We start from the raw sequence: 22,295 nt of genomic DNA on the forward strand, positions 1-22,295 counted from the left end.
GAGCATTCTCACTGATACCCTGATAAATGATGTAGTTCATGATTTGGATTAGAAGGGGGTATCAAAAGCAGAGGAAAGATCTACAGTAGGAGAAGGGAAAGGTTGCCCTAAAACTTGGTTCTGATGACGTCATTGGCCACTTTAGTAAGGGCTGTTTTGGTGGAATGTGGAGCTTGATAGCCAAACTGGAGAAGATCAAGTAGAGAGTTGATGTTCAGATAGTCAGTCTTTCATAGACAAGGCGTTTAGGAAGTTTGGAGGCAAGTGGAGAGGGATAGGACTGTAGCTAGAAAGTAGGAAGGGGTCTAGTGAGGGTTTCTTCGGGATAGGTAGAATATTGGCATGTTTGAAGGCTAAGGGGAACATATCAATGGATAGGCTGAATTTAGTTAGTGCTGGGGGAGGAATGGGCAAAGAGTAGATCAGAGGGGATTGTGTCAAGTGGACAGGTAGATGGTGAGGGAGATGTGGACATTGGATACAAGAATTTATTCATCAAATTGTTAGTTGTATCAGAAAAGACAACAATAGTAACAGTAATGACCATCAACTACAGCAAATAAAATGGCAATTAATTAAGGGATCTTATCTGATAAATCTATGTGATCTTCCTGAACATACTTGATGTGATTTTCATTTTTTTTTAGGGGTAAAGCAGTTTTATGGTATAAAAAAGCAGCCAGATTATGATCATGGACTGGGTGGGTTGCAATATGCCACTACAGTACTACTGAATCCAATGTTTGAAATAAAATATTGATTGCTGTAAGATGATAAAGACAAAAACAAAATCCTATCTACGCCAACATCTAATGAGTAACTTCCAGTAGCAGGATATGCACATTTAGCAGTTCAGTTAACAGATCTGGGGTGTGTGGGAGGAAAATGTAGAAGAGAGAAGCTGTGGTTCACTGTAACTGTGTCCTTAAATGGGCAACTGAGGTAGATGGAGGAAGAGGTAGCCTGTGCAGATGGTTTTATTAATGACTATGACACATATTTTTGGGCAGCACAAATATTTGTTGACACACAGACACAACCTAATGATTACATTAACATTGATCAGGTTTATGTGAGTAGGTCTGGTATATGTTAACAGAAAAGTATGTTTTAGCACAGCGTTTAATTATTTTTCTTTTTTTAAATAATAAAATAGAACTAAATTGTAATATTATATTGCAGGAAATGAGCAAACATACCTGTGGTTTAATTGTTAATAGTTTCATTTTGCATCACACATGTTATTTAGTAGTGGTAGCTAGATAAGTGGATAGCTGTCTTTTCTAGCTACATTAGGGAAGGGTCTTTTTTTAAGAAAGAGATATGTCTATTATGGGGCACCAATGGGCAAGACAGCAGCTGTACATTGGTTCATTTAACTATAGGTATATTTATGTGCATTTTATGTGGTTATACGTAGAAGAAAAGTCTCTGTTATAAGGTCTATAGGATCAAGCAGCTGAATGCAACAAATGTCATACTGCAAGGGGCATTTGATCCACTTAGACTTTAAACTCTTGCATAAGCCCAGATATGAGACATCCTTAAATCCTTAACTTTAACTGAAGTATATTGAATTCAACTGTCTAAGGCAGACATCCTCAACCAGAGTTTCTTAAAACCCTAGGTTTCCTCATAGTGCTGGGGTTAATGTTACATAGAAGAGTCAGTGGTATGCCACCATTTTTTTGTAGGGGTGGAATTCTTCTTAATGACCACCAAGCACAGGAGTACCACTGGTCAAATACTGTCAATTGTAAATATGTTTTAGCACAGGCTTAGTGAGACCTAAAAATAATTTTTCAGAGATCCCAACAGATCATTTGCACCACTAGACACTATGACACATGTATGTGTTTCTGTAAATTGTGTCTATATAAAGGCTTAACCTTTCCTTAACTCTGTTACCAGACATACATAGGCTCTGTGCTAATCTCTGTTAACCCATTTAAGCAGATGCCTTATTTTACAGATCGAGAAATTGAATTATACCAGGGTGCTGTAAGTTATCCAGTCTATACACATATATTTTAGGGTTAATAAATAAATGTATTTTTTTCTAAACAGTATGTTTTATTTTAGCTGTTGGTCATAAATGTATACATACTCTGTAACTTGTACCAAAACAGTGAATTAAATGACAGGGTGGCATGGTTTGCTCAGTGGCTAGCACCCTTGCCATTGCAGCACTAAGGTGCCAGCTTTGAATCTCGGCAAGGAGACAGCATGGAGTTTGTATGTTGTCCCTGTGTTTGTGTGAGTTTCCTCTGTGAACTTTGGTTTCTTCACAGGTCCCAAAAACATGCAGGTAGGTAAATTGGCTTTCCCTCAAAATTGATTTAAGCTATGTTTATCACTATGGCAGTAACATTAGATTGTGAGCACCTCTCGGAGACGGTTAGTGATGTGACAAAAGACTTTTTAAAGTACTGGGTAAAATGTTGGTGCTATATAAATACAAGTTAATAACAATATAATTATTATTATATTAATGTGATCATTTGATCCGCCAAATATGTCACAGAGATTTGCATAATAACACTTAATACTGTGTTTCTAAGGAAATATATTCTGAGCATTGATACCTTAATACACTGCCCTCAGGAAAGGTTTTCCTTGGTTAAAAGTAACTCTGTCAAGTAATTTCAATTGATTTATACACCTTTTGTTCTCAGGCGCAGTATGAGAATCCTCCTCATATCTATGCATTAACAGACAACATGTATCGTAATATGTTGATTGATTGTGAGAACCAATGTGTCATTATCAGGTAAGTGTATTTTCTTTTTTTTTTATATGCTCTTTTATGCTTTATATTTTTATGCTCCTGCCTTAAACAGTATTACTTTACAATCTTTACAAACTATATAATTATTATCAATATTATTATCTTTACACCTTAAAGCCTAATTGTGCCTTCATTTTAAGATAACCACATTCCTGGTAAATCAAAAGAAAAGGGTGTTCTTACAGTTTGTTTTTCATTCCAAACTCGCCACAGCTAAGAAGAAAACCATGTTCCCTTCCTGCAAAAGCAGAATGAAATCTTTGCCTTCTATGTGAAAGCAGTAGTCACATTGCATAGGTCCAACATGCCCCCTACTGGATCTGAATTAGATTGCACATGAGGCCTCTGCATACCGATCACTGCTTCCTTACAGAAAACAAAATAAGGAAAAACAAGGCAGAAGGAGAGTTTCTGTATATCAGATATATAATAATCTGTGTTCAGTGTTAATCATATATTTATTTCAGTGAGGAAATTAAATGTCACGTTCACTATTGCTTTTCCAGTGGTGAGAGTGGAGCAGGAAAAACTGTGGCTGCTAAGTACATTATGGGTTACATATCCAAAGTGTCTGGAGGAGGAAGCAAAGTGCAGGTATTGTGAATCATCATCAGGCATCATATTGCACTAATATCTTTTTTATTAATCATTGTTTTACATGAAAAACATTGATGTATTTTACAGTGCTGGCAATATAGGTAACCAACTAAAATAAAAAACACAAAAACTATTACATATTTGCTACGTTATATGGCATAGCTGAAAGGCTTTGCTTTTTTTGTTTAATTTACCTCTCAGTATTATAGACTATTATCATAACAATAATTATATTCCTTGGTGATCCTCAGGTCTTCATATTGCTGGAATACTGATTAAATGGGCTGTTTATGATTGATGTAACTAGAGGAATGCATTGAATAATAAAATAAATTATACTTATAATAAATGTATTAATCATTATAAATGAAATCTTATAATAAGTTATAATTATATATTCCAAAGCAACCGCTGGTTTTATGGCTCCAATGATGGTTCCAATAATGTAATTAAGATCTTTGGTGCCATATGTGGTACATACAGTAATTTTGGTAGTAAGTTAGGTCAGAAATTAACCTACTATTTATTTAGGCACACTATCATGTGTAAATGTATCAAATAGATTTTTAAGTATAATAAATAATGACACAAAAATAAACATATACTTACTGTGCTTGGATTGGCCTGTCAAATTAATTAATTAATTTATTTATATAACTTATACTGTTGTCAATGGAGACTTGTATAGAGAAAGTAAGTAGGGTAACATTACAGAAATTTCATTTTGAAAACTCTGGTTTCCTAGATAGTGACGAACATTGATGCAGTCATTTCATGTTTCACCAATTCATTGTGCATATATTAGTAGTTATCTGAACTTTATGGTCATATACAGCTACATGACATGAGACGATGGACATAAATGTTATACTGAAACCTGATGTGCTTCAAAATTATCAATACAACATTGGCCTACGCATTCATGCATTTTTGTTCAAAGCAAGCATTTCTGCCACCAATGTTGTCTCAGGTAAAAAAACTTTTGGTCAGGATAATCCAAACCAACCAACATACTATTGCCCTTAGATTAGTTGGCTGAAATGTATGCTAAAACTGTAAAATGTCACCCAGTCCTGCTGAAATAAACATCGTATATCCTTGGATTTCTTTATATCTTTATGTAATGTTTCATCATTTTACCTGTTCTTATTTCCCAGCATGTAAAAGACATCATTCTTCAGTCCAATCCTCTTCTTGAAGCATTTGGAAATGCTAAAACAGTCAGGAACAACAATTCAAGTCGATTTGTAAGTTGTGGAATAGTAGATCAATAACTGATGACAATAGGAATGGTCTATGATGTAACCCTGGGCAGACAATAACTGCAACTAAACAATAAGGGAAAATTAATTGTAAAAAAAAATAACAGGAAATCCCACAAATCTTCTGGTATCAGTAACCTGAAATGATGGCAATTAAAGGCAAAATTTTCCACCATTGGAGACTTTCAGCTAGCTGTACACAAGCACTTGTGTGACATATATTACTCTGCATGAGGCTTCATTAGTGATATAACCCCAGATCTAGCATCATTTGCAAATATTTGGTAAAAGTAGTCACCAGTAGCTGATAGATCAATAATGTTCTGTGAGGACTTGGGACAAAAGGCCAAGTGAGCACCCTCACTGCTTTTTTATGCTATTGTGTCTGGGAGTATGAACCAGACCTATTGTGTCATGTTGTTTGTTTTTGTACTGTATACATAAAGAAATAAAAGAAAAGTAAGTAATATGAAAAATGAATAATAGTGATAAGCACATTTGGTGCATACTAGGCCAAATTGGAGGCATTCCTTGCAAATGGAGTTTTTTTTTGCTAAAACAAATCTCTTGGTGCAGAGGCAAAAACAATATGCAACATATTGTGGTGTTTTGTCACCTGGAGTATTTAACACAAAGACACTATCACTAAACCAATATTAAGAAAATAGTAAAAAAACACAGCCACTAGGGCTTCTGAGGTCAGAGTTGTTGTGGCCAGACATGTCTTTGATTTAAAAAAAGCAAAAGTTGCCCCCCTTCCCAAATCTTCTTAATATGATGAAGGACAGGTATGACAACGAGCTGTTGGGAGGTCTGGCCTGATGGAGAACCACTGGCTGAGAATTTCTGGGCAAAGGACCCTGCAAGTATAGGAAGTGTAGCCAACCTTGTGCACTCATGCTACAGCTCTGGACACAGGCAGTGTAATTCTCATATGTATATTGTCAGGTACTTTGATTTTGCCTGCTTTTGGTGGAGGATCCAGGCCTTCCACCTCAATGTTATCAGGCAGGAGCTAGTCTCTGGACCCTAGGTCCCCTGCTGAATTTCTCTAACACTTCAAAGCACATTTATATTGATTATTATTATTACACAGTATTTATATATCACCATCATGTTACACAGCACTGTACAAAGTCCATACCCATGTCACTAACCATCCCTCAAAGGGTCATACAATCTAATGTCCCTACTATAGTCATATGTCATTTATAGAGTCTTAGGTCTGTATATATTGTATATATTGGGGGAAGCCAATTAACCTCACTGCATGTTTTTGGGATGAAACCCACACAGACGCGGGGAGAAACTGCAAACTTAATGCAGATAATGTCCTGGCCAAGATTTGAACTTGGGACCTAGTGCTGGAAAGGCCAGAGTGCTACCTCTGAGCCACCATGCTGCCTTTATAATTGATTGGTATTATTGCTTTTATTATAACCAACTGCAGAAAGGTCAGAACCACCCAACGGCAGTTTACATACATATATTCTTTCACCATCCTCATCCCTTTCTGACTGCTTGTTTCCACTGGGTGGAACTTAGAGAAGCAACAGATGATACATTATGATGGAGCTATCCTTGCAAATACTCCCTGATTTGTCAGGAAGCACTCTGGTCCTCTGTGCGCAGATGTACTCCCTACTGGATTTTATCCTGTGGGCTGGTGCCACCTATAGAGGAGGGTATCTGCTTCATCCTATTGCTAAGAAGGATTCTAATACTTTATCACCCATTAGACCTTCCAGATCCCTGCTCTGTCTGGGTCTCGATTTACTTGTAGAACAGTCTCATACTCCTTACAGGAAAATCCATGCTTCCTCAGAGGCAATGTCAAGTTCCAAGGGCTTCTTCTGCACGCAGTGATCATCACTCTCCTGCAAATTTCATTCTCCAAATATGTACTGTTGGGATTCTAAACTCTAATGTTTACTCCTCTTTGAAATCCCACTTTGATGGTCATCGTATGATTTGGGATGTCCCTATATGTCCCCTAGGAATGGTCTATGATGTAACCCTTTGCTCCCTGTTTCCTTTGGTTTCATGTATTATAGCTTGTTAGTTACTTGTATCACTCTTGAATGTTATTTCATTGTCTGGTGTGGTGAGTGTCATTGCCTTCATTTAACAGTTGCATGTGCAACTTTGTATTTCTGGTTGAACAGGATTTTTTTCCTCTCTTTTTTATGCTAGCTACCTGTCTGTTGAGAGAAATTGAGAAAATACTGTATTTTACTTTGGAGTAATAATGTTTCTGATAACCACTGTAGAGAAAATATAGTAATTTCATTCTCCAGGTTTAATTATCAGGAAACAAAACTTGTTCTCACCTAAATTAATATGACATTCTAAAAGTGAAGAACAAAAAGTGGAGACCATTTTTCTGTTTGACGCTTTTTCCTAAATACTGCATATATATGTATATCTAAATACAAAACATGGTACTTATTTTTACCTAATACAGGCAACTTGCTTTGACTTGTGGGACACTAAATACAGCCATCACTGCTAACACTGAAAACAGTATAAATAGAAAAAAATTAACATGAATAACTAATCCATGTTATGAAAAAAAAATCAAATGAGCTTACTCCTTACTTCCTTTCTCTTTTTGCAGAATAATGAAATGTGTTAAATAGGAATGATAGGCCATTTGCTGTCAAATATTTTCTTTGCATGGCTATTGGCCAGCAGTAAATGACTCTGTGTCCACATCAAAAGTGTATACCAATCTCTTTAATAACTGCAAGCGTTTCCTACAAAGTTTACATGGGGACATAGTGGCATCTACTGGTGTGACCTGCGTATAAACCAAGATTCTTTTTTTCTAATTACATTTTAGTGCCTAAAAATACAAAAATTCAGTTTATACTTGAGTATATGTGGAATGCCCCTAAATTTATTTATTTGGTTATTGTAAAGACAGAGCCTTCACAGTCAATTTGAAAAAAAAAGTGACACATGTTAAGAAACTGAAAAAGTAAAAACCTGCAAGGTTTGATAAAATACCTGCTGTTCATAAAGTTCACCAGGTTTGTTGATTTTCTCACCAAAACTGGGACTTTATTGTAAAGTTATAATACCAGGCAAGCTGTAGGGCAGTGTTCCTCAACCTTTTGGAGCTTGCAGGCCACTAATCTCACAGACTCCGGACCACGTATGCGCGCGGAGCCTTATGTCATTTAAAGGGGAAGAAAATTCCCCCTTAAGAGTGATGTCATGATGCCAGAACCCACCCACTCTCCCACCACCCTGAGCCTGCGATGCATACAGCAGACGTGGTCCAGCGGCTCTTGCTGGTGTGTCTTTCTCCTGAGCCATGAGACTCTAGTGGGCCATGGACCGAGGGTTGTGGACCCCTGCTGTAGGAGGTGTATAATGTATAACAGACGAGCTGAAATGTTTTTGTGTCCTTGACAAATTTCCAGTTCCAGGACAGTGATTAGAGAACTAAAAACCTATTGTCATATGACATATTTATACCTGAAAAAATACATCACTCAACTGGAGCTTGAATCATCCATTGTAAGAAAATTGATATGATCAAAGCCTTAGATTTTAGTTAAGTTGTCAGCTAAAAAAAGTTGTAACAGTATTTTTTCTTGGAAAAGCACTGTAATTATTTCAGCTCCTTGTTTTTTATTTACCCATCTCAGAGAGCTTAAACCTTTAGTTCAGATCCATTTAGGTCATGTACCAAGAACAAATCTATTTAAACTTAAAAATGTAAAACAACATGGATACTTGTACACATCCCTCTTAAAATCTTTGTAAACAATGGCTACTGCTTCACTTGGTCCTATAATTCATGGTCCTATAAATTTTAAAAGTTCATTGAGCATAAAATGGAAATTGTTTAATGGTCTACAGCATCTTGTATGCTGAATGATGTTATATGAATTGTTATGAACAAATGATGTAGAAACCACTGCACTTGTAGGGTAAGGCTGTGTCTAGACTAACATATGTCAACAAATAGAAACTGGAACATTTTTTTTGCAGTAAGGGAGATTTAGGAACGAAAAAAAAGACAGGTATTTACTAATCATCGCTTATGAAAAAAAATCACTGCAGCAACACATCCAGCTATCATAATTTTTTTTTTTGGCAGGGTAAATACTTTGAAATACAATTCAGCCGCGGGGGGGAGCCAGATGGAGGCAAAATATCAAACTTTCTGCTGGAAAAATCCCGTGTTGTTAGCCAGAATGAAAGTGAGCGTAATTTTCATGTCTTTTACCAGGTAAATATATAGAATAGTGTGGAAACACAAATAATTTATATGAAATGTTTTTTGCTGTGTGCTATTTTAAATGTATGAGGTTATTTATTTAGCATGTTTAGTGGTAAACAGCAGCTCAACCTTCAGATATTATGGATGCCAAATATTACTGTGTTACTCAAATAGTCACTGCACTATTTGGCATCTCATTGTGTATTGGTACCACATTTCAAAGCTGTGTTGCCTTTGAGTGGTCATTTACACTGATGAGCATGGTATGTTGATGCCTTTTGCTTTGAGCATGCCCATTTCTTGTTTATTGGTGTCCGCAGACCAGAAACATAAAGCTATTTGTCAGTCTATAATGAAAATAGATGTTTTTTTTTCAATTAAACCAGTGTATCAAGAATATATATTTATAGAACAGTGAATCTGACACTTAGCAACATTCTCTGGTGGAAAATCGAACACTAGACCTGAAACATTTTAGCCGGGTAAAGTGTACCATCAGATTTACTGTTTTATAAATAGATCCTAAAGAGCTGTTTTGTTGACAGGTAATAACTGAGGCTGCTAAATGTGGCCTGGGCATCCATGCACCAATGACCTTTTGTGGTCACTCGGGTCATCTCGGATTAACTCTGATTGTGACATTAGCGGTAACAATGATCGTCAATTACATTTTTAACAGAGCTTGTAAATATAACAGAACTAGGAAGATTAGGTAAAAGACACAGACATTCTATATTTTAATGATTGATTAAGTTACAGTTTAGCTGTGGTTAGGGTGGAGGTAGAAGAAAAGGTGAGAAATGTAATGTCAAATGCCTAAACCCAATGTAAAAAGCATTTTATATATGTTCAGTATATTTTATAATATTATGATATCAAATTAAAATGTTATTATAATAGTAATACATTTTTTTTTGTATTAGTGGCATGTAAAGGTGTAGCTAAAGCAAGAAACTGATTTCTTCTTATCTTTTACAGCTAATAGAGGGAGCTTCACAAGAGCTAAAACAAAATTTGGGCATTATGAATCCAGATTACTATTTCTACTTGAATCAGTGGGATACTTACAAAGTAGATGGGACAGATGATAAAAGTGACTTTCAAGAAATGATGGTAAACAATTCCTAATTTTGCATCCAAGAATCGGAATGAGCAATTTATGGAATAATTTGTAATTACTTGTATGATTTGTCCATGACTCTGTCCACATCTGGTTTTACTAGAACGCCATGCAAGTCATTGGCATTTCTGGAGAGCACCAGCAGATGGTCCTACAAATAACAGCAGGCATCTTGCATTTGGGGAACATCAGCTTCCAAGAACAAGGAAACTATGCCATGGTGGAATGTGCTGACTGTAAGTAGCATTATTATTATTATTATAGTATCATTTTTTTTTATTATATCAATAATTAATAATTACAGAGCTGCCTTCATTTCTGCCTTTTGTAACTACTCTAGGTACAGCTATGCATTATTGAATACTGCAGTCTTACTATTGAGAGTTTTTTTTCCCTTTAATGTTGTGTGCTTTGGTTAAAAGGACATGCTATCTGCAACCACAATCTCCAGTGAATGCACATATGGTTTACACTGGAAGTGCCAGTAGTTTTATTTGTGTCCTTGACTTGAACACAGAATAAACAATATATTGTCTGGTTATATCCAGGAATTAAAACAAAGACTCTGTTACTGAAAAGTATTATTATTTTTTTTTTTTAACATCCCAGGGCTTTTAACATCATGCCAAAACAAGGAATCAGACATTCCCTTGTGGGAATCTTCAAGATCCATGTGTTTCAATAGCAGTATTTATTTTCCACCAGGGAATGTTTGAGGGTCAGAATCCCTGTTTTATAAACAGAGCCCTAAGTGTAAGACTGCAGTTTTACTATAATCACTAATGCAAAACTAAAAGACAAAATGAAATTGTGGCTGACTCTGTTTAAAAACATACACTGTAATGTCCAGATGTACTGTTACTACCTGGCTTTCAAATACACCAAATTATTTATTGGACAACAATGACCTGTACAACATGGGTTTCCAATATGCTGCCTCCTAAATCCCATAAACTTTGAGTTTAAATTAGTAACATGGGTGAGTGCCGGTTAACACTAAAAACATGGTGCGTTATTTGTGTAAAAATTTTGCATGGATGCTGCAGGCTTGAAGTACTGGCAATGATACTTTTTTGCTTTGCCCTGAGGCCCTTTTCACACTTGTTATAAGCCATGCATTTGGGAACTTGTGTTTGCACTTAGTTGCACTTGGGTTGCGCTTGCAGCATGGTTCATGGAAGTGGCATATTGCTTTTTCCAATACAGTTGCTTTTCCTCCTCTGCAAGAAGAACATTACTGCAAACACCCAGGAATGAAAAACCGTTCAGTTTTCACCTGAAAACTTGGAAGAGGCCAAACAGTTACATTTTTAGGACAGTCTTTAGGAAGGGTGGGATCTACCCAATCTCCGAAATAGCCACATAGAATATTAAGTGAGAACCTTATTAGATAAGCTGTAGAGAAGTGGGTCATAGAATGGGAAGGTAAGAATGGTCATCTATTTTTTGTGATTTAGAAAGTTGAGGTTTACATTTAAGGTTTTTTTTAAAGTTCTCCAGCACTGGATAATATAATATATATTTATTTTTTGCTATTATGCCAAATGCTCACATTCCTGGACCAGATCCATTCTCAGTTTGCAGGATCACCCATGTTCTTACCCAGACGTGCAAGTCTGTCTTTTCCAGTTTTAGAGAGCATTATTAAATCAAGCCCTAAGTCTGCTATCTCTTGTTTCCAACAGAATTATCATTCATAGTTCAAAGATTTCCACTCCTGAGTATTTGTAACATTCCTTCTAGGAACCAAAACATTTATATTCTCAGTGGTCTGTTTGTGAGAAATTATACCCCAGAGATGTACAGGAAATCCTGTTCTTTATGTTATTTTTTTGATGTGTGTTACTTAGTACAGTGATTTTCAACCACTGTGCCGTGGCACACTAGTGTGCCATGAGAGATCTTCAGGTGTACCGCGGGAAGTTATCCAACTACCATTGTTGAGTGTCTGTGCTGTAGTGACCTGCAGAGTAATGTAATACTCTTCCATGTCAGTGGGTGGCAGTAGGTAGCTTAAGTGCCTTGTTTATTCTTAGAGACAAGAGAATTAGCTACAGAGTGTCATTTTGTAACATTTCGGATTTGTGGCGTGCTGTTGGATTTTTTCAATGATAAAAATGTGCCGTGGTTCAAAAAAAGTTATATGTGTTAACAAATGCAATGTTATGCCTCCTATTGTGTTCTAGTGCTGGCCTTCCCTGCCTACCTGCTTGGTATAGACAAGGATCGCCTCAATGATAAACTCACCAGCCGCAAGATGGATAGTAAGTGGGGAGGACGTTCGGAGTCCATCACAGTCACTTTAAATGTGGAACAAGCCACCTACACTAGAGATGCCCTGTCCAAAGCTCTGTATGCTCGAATGTTTGATTTTCTTGTGGAAGTAAGTAAATAGAAAATGTATAGGTCACACTGATGATAATATAGGATTTCTTCCTTATATTTGCCTGCTTGACACTAAACACAGATTGCCATTTGGACTTTAAAGCAGACCCAAATGTGAGATCAAGCATTGCTAATTTTTCATGCTCTCTCTTCTTAAATGTAATTTGACAATGTCATGTCTGTAAAAATCACCTCTGCACAGTCTATAATCCCAGGAACCATTTGGTAGTGCAAGGTGTACTACTGTATAGCCACAGAAACTGAGGATTCCAGTCACCAGCACTGCCTGCTGTATATAAACCCTTAGAATTTCACTGAACACTCTAAATGATTACAGGACTGGAGCCAGGATGAGAACTAAGTGCCTGATTAGCACATATTACAGAAAAGATTTATGTGTATTAGGTAAGGCAAAAATGGGGGATTAAAAATTAGATTCCAAATTAAATTTAGGTTCACAATTATATGCCACAATCAACTTTAAACACAAACAGATCAAGTATGGATTAAAACAATATTTACACAGTTCTTCACAGCAATCAAAATGATACCATGTATGTTCACCATAGTGTTGGTCTAACTTTCTACCTAAGCTTCCTACTATTTTAGGTTTTCTTGTAGTATACCTGACCACGTCTTGTTGTTTTTTCTAGTCAGTTAATAAGGCTATGCAAAAACCCTGTGAAGAATTCAGCATTGGAGTATTGGATATTTATGGATTTGAAATTTTTCAGGTACTTTTCTTTGCTATGTATGGTTCTCCAGTTTTACAGCGATTTGAGCTGTGTATGTATGTGTTAAGTTCCGTACAGACATTACATCATCAAAGGTTTACAATCATTTGGTGTCTGTACATGGCTTTACAGGTCTACCCTAAATTACTTGATTACTTTTTTTTTGTCTTTCTGGAAATCTTTACTAATTATCCAGTTGTTTGCTTGCTGCCCGCACAAAAATGCATGTGAAGCAGATAGATAGAACAAATGTCAGTGCTAAACTCTCATTACTCTCAGAGGTGAATTAAACATTGTCAAAAAAGTGTTAATTAATATACAAATACAAATTACCTTGCCATAGAAACTATTAGCCCAACTAACCCTAACAATAAACTTCTGTTCAAAATATATCTGTGAATTCTGACACTAAAATTGTGAGCTGATAAATTCCTGTTTTTGTTGCCCCTTATACACTGTTATCAATCTCCTTCTATGCCAGGCAGAAAAGGAGGGATGAAAATGTTCTGTAGTCCTAAAACCTAATATATTTTTTATATTATAGTTCCTGGGTTTCAATATGTTTTATGTCTAGCATAGGGGTGAGCAAGTTTTTAAAACTCGATCTCGTGGCGAATTCTGCTGTTCTCGCTTACTGAAATTGTAAGCGAGAATGGCCGAAGTAAATTCATAGATCGAGCTTAAATTGCAAAAAAAAATTCATTGATCAGCTCAGTGTGCAAGCGTTCCTCATCCAATCAGTGAGCACTAGAGGTTTTGAATGGGAATACTTGTCCTTATTTAACCTCTAGTGCAGGGGGTCGCAAACAAGATTCCCAGAGCTGCAAGAATGATTACAGCTCTGAGAATCCACTGCGATCCCAAGGCACTAAAGGTTTATAGCACTAGAGGTTAAATAATTAGAGCTTATTTGAGATAAGTTATCTCTGCCAGTTGCCAGCTCCAGGAAGTAACGCAATGCTGCCCACTTTCATGATTAACATACAGATAAATAAAATTGTACTTTATATTGTTGTCAAAATGGCTAATATTCCATGAGAAGTAATAAAATATCTATAGTTAATATTCTACTATACACACGACCACATTTTATTTAAAGCAATTTGAAAATTATTTTCACAAGCCAATAACTATTTATCCAATCTCTGTTGTGCACAGAAAAATGGTTTTGAACAATTTTGCATCAATTTTGTGAATGAAAAACTTCAACAGATCTTCATTGAATTGACGTTAAAAGCTGAGCAGGTACAACATTTTATCTTAGTATGATTACACATTAAATATGGTATTTACTCTTATGTCACAAGATAGAATAGAAAATAGGAAAAATGCAGAGCATAAAACATTTTTAAACAAGGTTTACAATATTCAATAAAATAACATTGTGATCTGTGTTTGTAATGTTTCCAGCATATCTCAAATGTTCATGACAAAATGCAAGTCAGGCATGACAAAATGCAAGTCAGTTGATTAAATAGTTGCTAAATTGAGGTGCTCAGAACACAAAAATCTTAACTGATATTACATCCAGTTGAATGGATGGATCCAACTGGATTTGGTAATTATGAATCCAAATCCGTATTTTTAAAGACAGGCATAGTGTAGGTAAATATAAATATATATATATATATATATATATATATATATATATATATATATAAATATATATATATATATATATACACACCATATATGGTATAGTGTCAACTGACTTGTAAAAACAAACCTAGAATAGGTTTCTTTGCTCTTGGGATATGTTCACTTGCACCTTACCTCTGTAATGACAAAGCTTACAATTAGCCATAAATTACCCTTAAATTCAAAATTAAAATTTGATCAAATATCCTTTGGATTTTCAGGTTAATATGATGAAACATAAATAAATAAGGTTATATTCTTTAAGAAAATAGGATACATTTTATAGTGGCATATTTCTTAAAAGTGGCAGTATGATATTCAGTTTTATTATCTAGTTTTTAAATCCTAGTTGCCTTTTTAAAATTACCATATTTATGAAGGTAGAAGCAGATTTTGCTCTTTGTCAGGCTGTTCTAGTATACATGCTGTTACTACTCAAAAAACTAGCTAGGCTAGTATACAGCTTTAGGCAATGCACATGTTGCTTTCTCTAGCAGTTACAAAAGTTAACTAAACTAGTCAGCCTCACTCTCTTTAAGATTTGATTGTATTTAGGAACTATAGGAATAAAATGTAATCTAAAATGTTGTATTAGTGTTCGTAATTTCTGTTTTAAACTTCATTTAGGAAGAATATGTTGCAGAAGGCATCAAATGGTCCCAAATTGAATACTTTAATAATAAGGTGGTGTGTGACCTCATTGAGAACAAATTGGTGAGTATAACACTAAACACTGAGTAAACATAAACATCAAAATAGGAATGTTGATGATGTGTCAAACTGGGGGCCACTAACATAATTATTACATGATTTGATTTCCACTGCAGTCGGATTGACCGATGAAAGTTCCTGTTAAAATTTCAAATTTAAAGGGCATATGATTAAAATGAAATGTGTACAATGTTCTTCTTCTGACCAGAATCCTCCAGGAATCATGAGCGTTCTTGATGATGTATGTGCCACTATGCATGCTACAGGTGGGGGTGCAGATCAGACCCTTTTACAAAAACTCCAAGCTGCTGTAGGGACACATGAACATTTTAATAACTGGAATTCTGGATTTGTTATTCACCACTATGCTGGCAAGGTAAATCACAATAAAAAAAAAACAAACATACCAATGTATGTAAGAGAAAGAAAGCCTGTGCTTAAATATGTTTTATATGTATAAGAATATGTTAGCATGGCTGTCAGTAAATCAGTAGGGTATTGATTAACAATAAATTAGGCAATTATAATAAAATAAGCACTAAAGGGCTGTGTAAAATCTTTTATTATGTCCCTGCAGGTATCATATGATATTGAGGGTTTCTGTGAGCGAAATCGAGATGTTTTATTCATAGACCTCATTGAACTGATGCAGAGCAGTGAGTAGTAAGTAGGATATGTTTTACTACATTTATTTAATTTTAATTATTTAAGCATTAGGTCAGTACATTATTTGAGCAATTAACACAATGCCAAACGAAGCCAAATAAGCGATTACTTTTATAAATAATATTATTATGTAAGTAGAATAGCCAGATTTTAGCTTGTTATCGTTAAAAAGTCTGTCTTACAGTTTGAGAATGTTGTGTGATAATGTATCTGCAGATATACTGTTTGTTGAACTTCCAACTACTATATTATCTTTATTTTTAATATATTACCCTGACCCTGACTGATATATAATAGAACCTAATGCCATTTGGCTATTTTAATCAGAATTTAGTGTTTTCCGTGCCCTTAAGTCTTTCACACACTAAAAATGAGTATATATTATACTAACAGTTTAATATCTGAAATTACATTACTAATGTATTTCTGTCTAGCACTTTTATACAGAGTCTTTTCCCAGAGAAATTGGATACAGACAAGAAAAGTAGACCAACAACAGCAGGCTCAAAAATTAAGGTAAAAGTATTTTGATACATAACTTTTCTCAGTATTATAATAGGTATTTTTAAATATATCTATATGGATAATACCAGTAATACTGCTGCCAACAACCTGGTGGTGTTAGCTGCAAGCATGGGGATTTGGCACCAAACTGCAATGCACAGGAATGCACAATGTTCAGTGCATTGACGTGCTATTCATTTTGTGACTGAATATAATCCGATGAAGAGGGAATATACACATGTCCGGGAGCATTGTACCTTTTTGCTTGCCCCTAGATAAAAAAGACATCAATTTTTTTAAAGCAATGGTTCATATTTGCATAATTATCCAGTAATCTAGTATTACCATGTAACTTGTTCATCTTTGTTGCAGAAACAAGCCAATGATCTTGTAAATACCCTGATGAAGTGCACACCCCATTACATTCGTTGTATTAAGCCAAATGAGACCAAGAGACCTAAGGACTGGGAAGAGAGCAGGTATAAAGAAACTATTAAAGGAAGCCCCATGCCAGTGATTTAGAGGGTGTTGAGAGAGAAAGTTAAAGTAAGGCGCAGATGTGTCTAAAACCACTAAGTAGTACATTGAGAACAATTGCAAGAAACAACTTTGACGCAGTTGGCTCTGCAAGTTTAAAAAATAGTGATTTGAACTGTTCACAAGCGGAAACATGAAAGCAGAATTTATGCACTCATTTTTTTTCTCCTTAAGGGCTTTTGTGATATTGCTATAAAAGAAGGAGCGATGATGTGGGGTTGTGCTAATTGTGGAAAAATCACTTTAAAAAAGCTGTGGTGGTGGCCTAAATTTATCAGTACCATAAATAAATCTGGCATAGAAAAAGAAATAGCAAAAATAAAACTGTGGTGGTGTCCTAGAGATCTCAGTATCAAAATACATCTGTGTTGGAAGCCTAGAGATACCGGTAACATACAATTCAAAAGCGGAGGTGGCCTAGAGATACCAGCAATATACATTAAGCCGTGTTGGTGGCCTAGAAAAACATGTTGCATGAAAAAAGCCTTGAAATGTTTTTGTTTTCCAGAGTCAAACATCAAGTTGAATATCTAGGCTTAAAGGAGAACATTCGTGTACGCCGTGCTGGTTTTGCCTTTAGAAGAGTTTTCAATAAATTTCTTCAAAGGTATACATGCCATCTTAATGCCTCATTCACAGTACATTGCTATAGTTTTTAAAGTTTATAAAATATTGTTTTATATGCCATTACTAGATATGCAATCTTGACAAAGGAAACATGGCCCAGGTGGCGAGGGGATGAACGGCAAGGAGTGCAGCATCTTTTGAGGTCTGTAAATATGGATGCCGATCAATACCAAATGGGAAAAACAAAGGTGTTTGTAAAGAATCCAGAATCGGTATGTTGTCTGAATACCAATTTATATCAGTTTGAAATATGCTTATTACATTTTCTATTAGAATAACACAAATATGCTATGTGCCTTTGATCTACACAGTGGATGAAGAGTATAAATTAAGAACTACACAATATTGAACAGTACTAAATAGGATTGCAGATAAACTTTTAATTCTTTTTTCTATGTGACATGATAAATAATAGTAAATATTGTGTCCAACTGTAATTTTATTAGAATGCTACAAGATAATGCTGAACAAACATAGGGAGCAAGCATTACAACATAAAATCAAACTATATACCGTGTTTCCCCGATGATAAGGCAGGGCCATCAAATAAGACAGCCCCCCCTTTTTAGAGAAAAATGATAAATAAGCCCCCCCCCCGCAAATAAGCCACCCACCGATACCTGCACTTACCCGAATCGGGTGGTACGGTGGGTGACTCCGTGTGGTTCCTCCGTGTGTGCCGCGCCTCGTCATGAAGAGGAAGTGACAGGACTGCAGTGCGCGCACGTGACTCCGCCCAAGCAAACACAGGCAGCTTCCCTCATCCCTCCCTAACGGAGACTGCAGGAGTTTGTTCACGGGTTTAGACAGGTTTTTTTTGCTGTGAGCAATACCACTCTATATACGGTAAGCTTTAGAATGGGACATTAAATGGTACAGTATATGATGAATTACAATGGGACATTTAATGGTACGGTATATTATTGATTACAGTAGAAGGGGACAATGAATGGATCAGATTAATCAGAAGGGGACAATGATTGGCACAGATTGATCAGAAGTGGACATGAATGGCACATGATTGATCTGAAGGGGACAGGAATGGCACATGATTGATCAGAAGGGGACAATGATTGGCACAGATTGATCAGAAGTGGACATGAATGGCACATGATTGATCTGAAGGGGACAGGAATGGCACATGATTGATCAGAAGGGGACAATGATTGGCACAGATTGATCAGAAGTGGACATGAATGGCACATGATTGACAACAATAACTGTGTACTGTAGTCTTCTTCATGGGTAAATAAGGCATCCCCCTGAAAATAAGCCCTAGAGCATATTTTGGCCTTCAAAAAAAAATAAGACAGTGTCTTATCATCGGGGAAACAGGGTAGAATGGTTATGTTGTAATACAGGAGTTAAGTGCTGTCAGAGGCTCATGCTTAATATATTTTGTCACACAGCAAATTTGGGACAACAGCTGTAAGCTATGTACTACTATTAGGTCTGATTGTACAGTAAGATAATAAACACACATCTTTTTTAAATGATATAGTCATTCAAAGGTTTAAAAATAAGCATGGATCAGCTTCATGTAAAAAACCTTTAATAATTTATATTGAAACATTTCATGTGAATAATTTGTAGTTATTTATGTATTGCTCACTGCTTTGTGGCTCAGCACTGTCAGGTCAGTTTGTATTTACTAAAATTGTCCCTTATCTCCTGGGATATTCAATTTTAAAGTTTTGGATTTCCCATCACTTTGTATCTCAGTGACCATAGTCACAAGAAGTGTTGGTGTTCGAATTCGGGTTGTCCTTATATTTGACCTGAATATGGCTGTTCGAATTCGGGTAGACCCGACCCGAAAAAAAACAAGATTTGACTGCAAAAATTTTGATAAAAAATGTGTTAAAAAAATAAAAATTAATGTTAAATTAATTTATTGAGTGTGTGTTTATTTAACTTTTTTCCTTTTTTTTTTTACAGGTTATCCTATAATGACATGAGATCTCTTACTCTGTAAGCCTGGGTCTACCTGAGCGGTTTTAAAAACGCATATAAATGTTCCTACCATGTTTATTTGCGTTTTTATGCACTTTTACAGGCGTTTTAAAGCTTAAATTTAAAACGCTAAAAAACTTTTATAAACGCCTATGACGCCTTATACCGCGATTTGCCGCAATTTTACATAAGCATTTTTTAAAACTTTTAAATAGCAGAGCTCTGCTGACTGCTCTGCTCCCTGACTGGCTGAGGAAAGGGAAATCCTGATGATGCTTAAGCTGTCATCAGGGTTTCCTATTTCCCAGCCAATCACAGAGCCCTAGAGATGAATGGGCACAAGTCTCCCCATTCATGTCTAGTGCTGAATGGCTGAGAAACGTAAATCCTCAGCCACTCACAGAGCACTAGGGGTGAATGTAGAGCCTTGTCCTCATTTAACCCCTAGTGCCCTGCGATCCCTCACTGTCAGGAGGAGTCCCAGGGCTGTGTTCATGTCATGATTGCAGCCCTGGGAATCATCCTGTCATTGGGATAACCTGTAAAAAAAAAAAAGTTTAGTTACACAAACACACACACATTTAAAAAAATAATTTAACATTAAAGCCTCGTCCAATTTTTTTACATATATTTTAACCCTTTCAGGAAATGAGTAAGGGGATTTATGTACCCCTGTACTCATTCCCCAGGGTGGGGTGGTGGAGATCTGGGAGTCTCCTTATTAAAGTGGGCTTCCAGAGTCCAAAGTCCTGCTAAAAACATTTATAAAAGCCCCCATTGTTTTCAATGGAAGCTGTCATAAAAAGCTTAAAACCGCTTGAAACCGCCTCCATTGAGTTCAATGGAGGCGTTTTCAAACGTTTTTATGCGTTCTCCTGCGTTTATCCAGCGTTTTAATTTCTTAAACGTTGCTAGCAACGTTTAAGATAACGCTCAAAAACGTGTCTGAAGGAAATTTTCTGGTGTAGATTAGCCCATTGGAATGCACGGAGATTTCAAACATGGGCTTTAAAATCCTCAGGTTAAACACTAGGTAAACAGTCCCTGTAGACTAAAGCTACGTACACACTTACAATAATTATCGTTGGTAAACGAACGACGAACGATCCTGCGTGATATCGGCGAACGATCGTATAGCACCGATCCTGTACATGCAGATAACGACACGATCGTTCGCAGATATTGTACACACAATAGATGCGTTTGTTTGAGCGATACAGGAAGTGACGTGCACGACAGGAAGTGAACGAACGTTCGTTCATCACGCATGCTCAGACCATGGACGATCAATGAACGACTGTACACACGATAGATGGTAAACGATCGTCGTCCAATCCGATCCGCCGGTCGTTCATTTCCAGCGACTATTCTCGTTCATCGGCATCGTTGGTTACTTTTTTTACGAACGATTTTTGACCAATCGATCGTTCGTCGTTCGTTCGTCGTTCATTTCCAACGATAAAAATTGGAAGTGTGTACGCAGCTTAAGCCTAACACACTTTCCAGCACAGAAATATTATGATACATTTGTTCCATTTTTCTTTTATCCAGTGCAAGAAAAATGTAACAAATGTATCATATTACTGTGCTGGAAAGTGTGTTACAGAGTAAGAGATACTTGTGTTCTTGGATAGAGAAACTCTATCCAAGAACACATACAACTAGTAAAGGGCTGCAAAATCAGCCTGATTGCTCTTGTATCTTCAATAGTATTCGAATTCGGCATTTGATCACCCAAACAATATCTCACTATCTGATCGAATAGATGTCGAATCGAATAGTGAGATATTGGGCCAACACTAGTCACAAGTACAAATTGCCAAAAATTTATCAGTTAAAATATATTATTCTAATAAAAGGGATACAGGATATCTACCCTAAAACTTCGCTTACTATCTAATCAATACCGGTGTTTTGTACACTACCATGAATGGAACAATAAGAATAAAAAAATAGAGATTTATATTAAAATACTTTCCTAGGTGAGATCCAGGTGCTGATTGTGGTGTTTTATTAGCCCATAAAAACCCCTATGTAGTGTCTGAATCTGTGAACTAATATAAAAATATTGATATAAACTGACTATTATTTTTATTATATTGTAAGTCAATGGCTTTGTATAACTAAAAGAAAAAGATGCATTTAGCACCATAGATGGATATGGATGGGTCTGTCTTATAAATTGTTATCTAATAACTCATATTACCTACACAGCTCTTCTTATTAGAGGAAATGAGAGAAAGAAAATTTGATACTTTCGCCAGAACCATCCAGAAAGCATGGAGAAGATATATTGCTAAGCGAAAGTATGAGCAAATGAGAGAAGAAGGTAAGAAGAATAAAAAAAAGTATAAAAAATAAAATGCATGAAGCTGATTTGATGTGTGGATTATTATTCTTCCAATGTTCTGCATTTGGCTCACTAAAAAAACAATAGTATTGTGTAAAAAAAAACTGTTACACATATTTAGCTTGTAAATTTAGTAATTAATTGAATGGGGGATATAATTATGGTACCACATCCCAATTTTGTTAAAAT

General features: G+C 35.9%; 1 protein-coding gene across 1 annotated transcript in view; it reads left to right on the top strand.

The window, feature by feature from the left end:
- MYO1F (myosin IF) overlaps positions 1-22,295 on the top strand; it is a 51,999-nt gene that overhangs the window by 17,202 nt on the left and 12,502 nt on the right. The window contains exons 3-20 of the mRNA XM_072405164.1: positions 1,912-2,001; positions 2,676-2,770; positions 3,295-3,382; positions 4,543-4,632; positions 8,759-8,890; positions 9,860-9,994; positions 10,105-10,237; positions 12,188-12,384; positions 13,040-13,120; positions 14,279-14,365; positions 15,386-15,472; positions 15,678-15,845; positions 16,047-16,132; positions 16,570-16,651; positions 17,012-17,118; positions 17,685-17,783; positions 17,871-18,015; positions 21,971-22,085. Of these exons, the coding sequence (XP_072261265.1) occupies positions 1,912-2,001; positions 2,676-2,770; positions 3,295-3,382; positions 4,543-4,632; positions 8,759-8,890; positions 9,860-9,994; positions 10,105-10,237; positions 12,188-12,384; positions 13,040-13,120; positions 14,279-14,365; positions 15,386-15,472; positions 15,678-15,845; positions 16,047-16,132; positions 16,570-16,651; positions 17,012-17,118; positions 17,685-17,783; positions 17,871-18,015; positions 21,971-22,085 (2,017 nt within the window). The remainder of the gene's footprint in view (positions 1-1,911; positions 2,002-2,675; positions 2,771-3,294; positions 3,383-4,542; positions 4,633-8,758; positions 8,891-9,859; positions 9,995-10,104; positions 10,238-12,187; positions 12,385-13,039; positions 13,121-14,278; positions 14,366-15,385; positions 15,473-15,677; positions 15,846-16,046; positions 16,133-16,569; positions 16,652-17,011; positions 17,119-17,684; positions 17,784-17,870; positions 18,016-21,970; positions 22,086-22,295) is intronic.

The sequence above is a fragment of the Pyxicephalus adspersus genome, chromosome 3 (genome assembly GCF_032062135.1).
Source record: "Pyxicephalus adspersus chromosome 3, UCB_Pads_2.0, whole genome shotgun sequence".
NCBI classification, from domain to species: domain Eukaryota; kingdom Metazoa; phylum Chordata; class Amphibia; order Anura; family Pyxicephalidae; genus Pyxicephalus; species Pyxicephalus adspersus.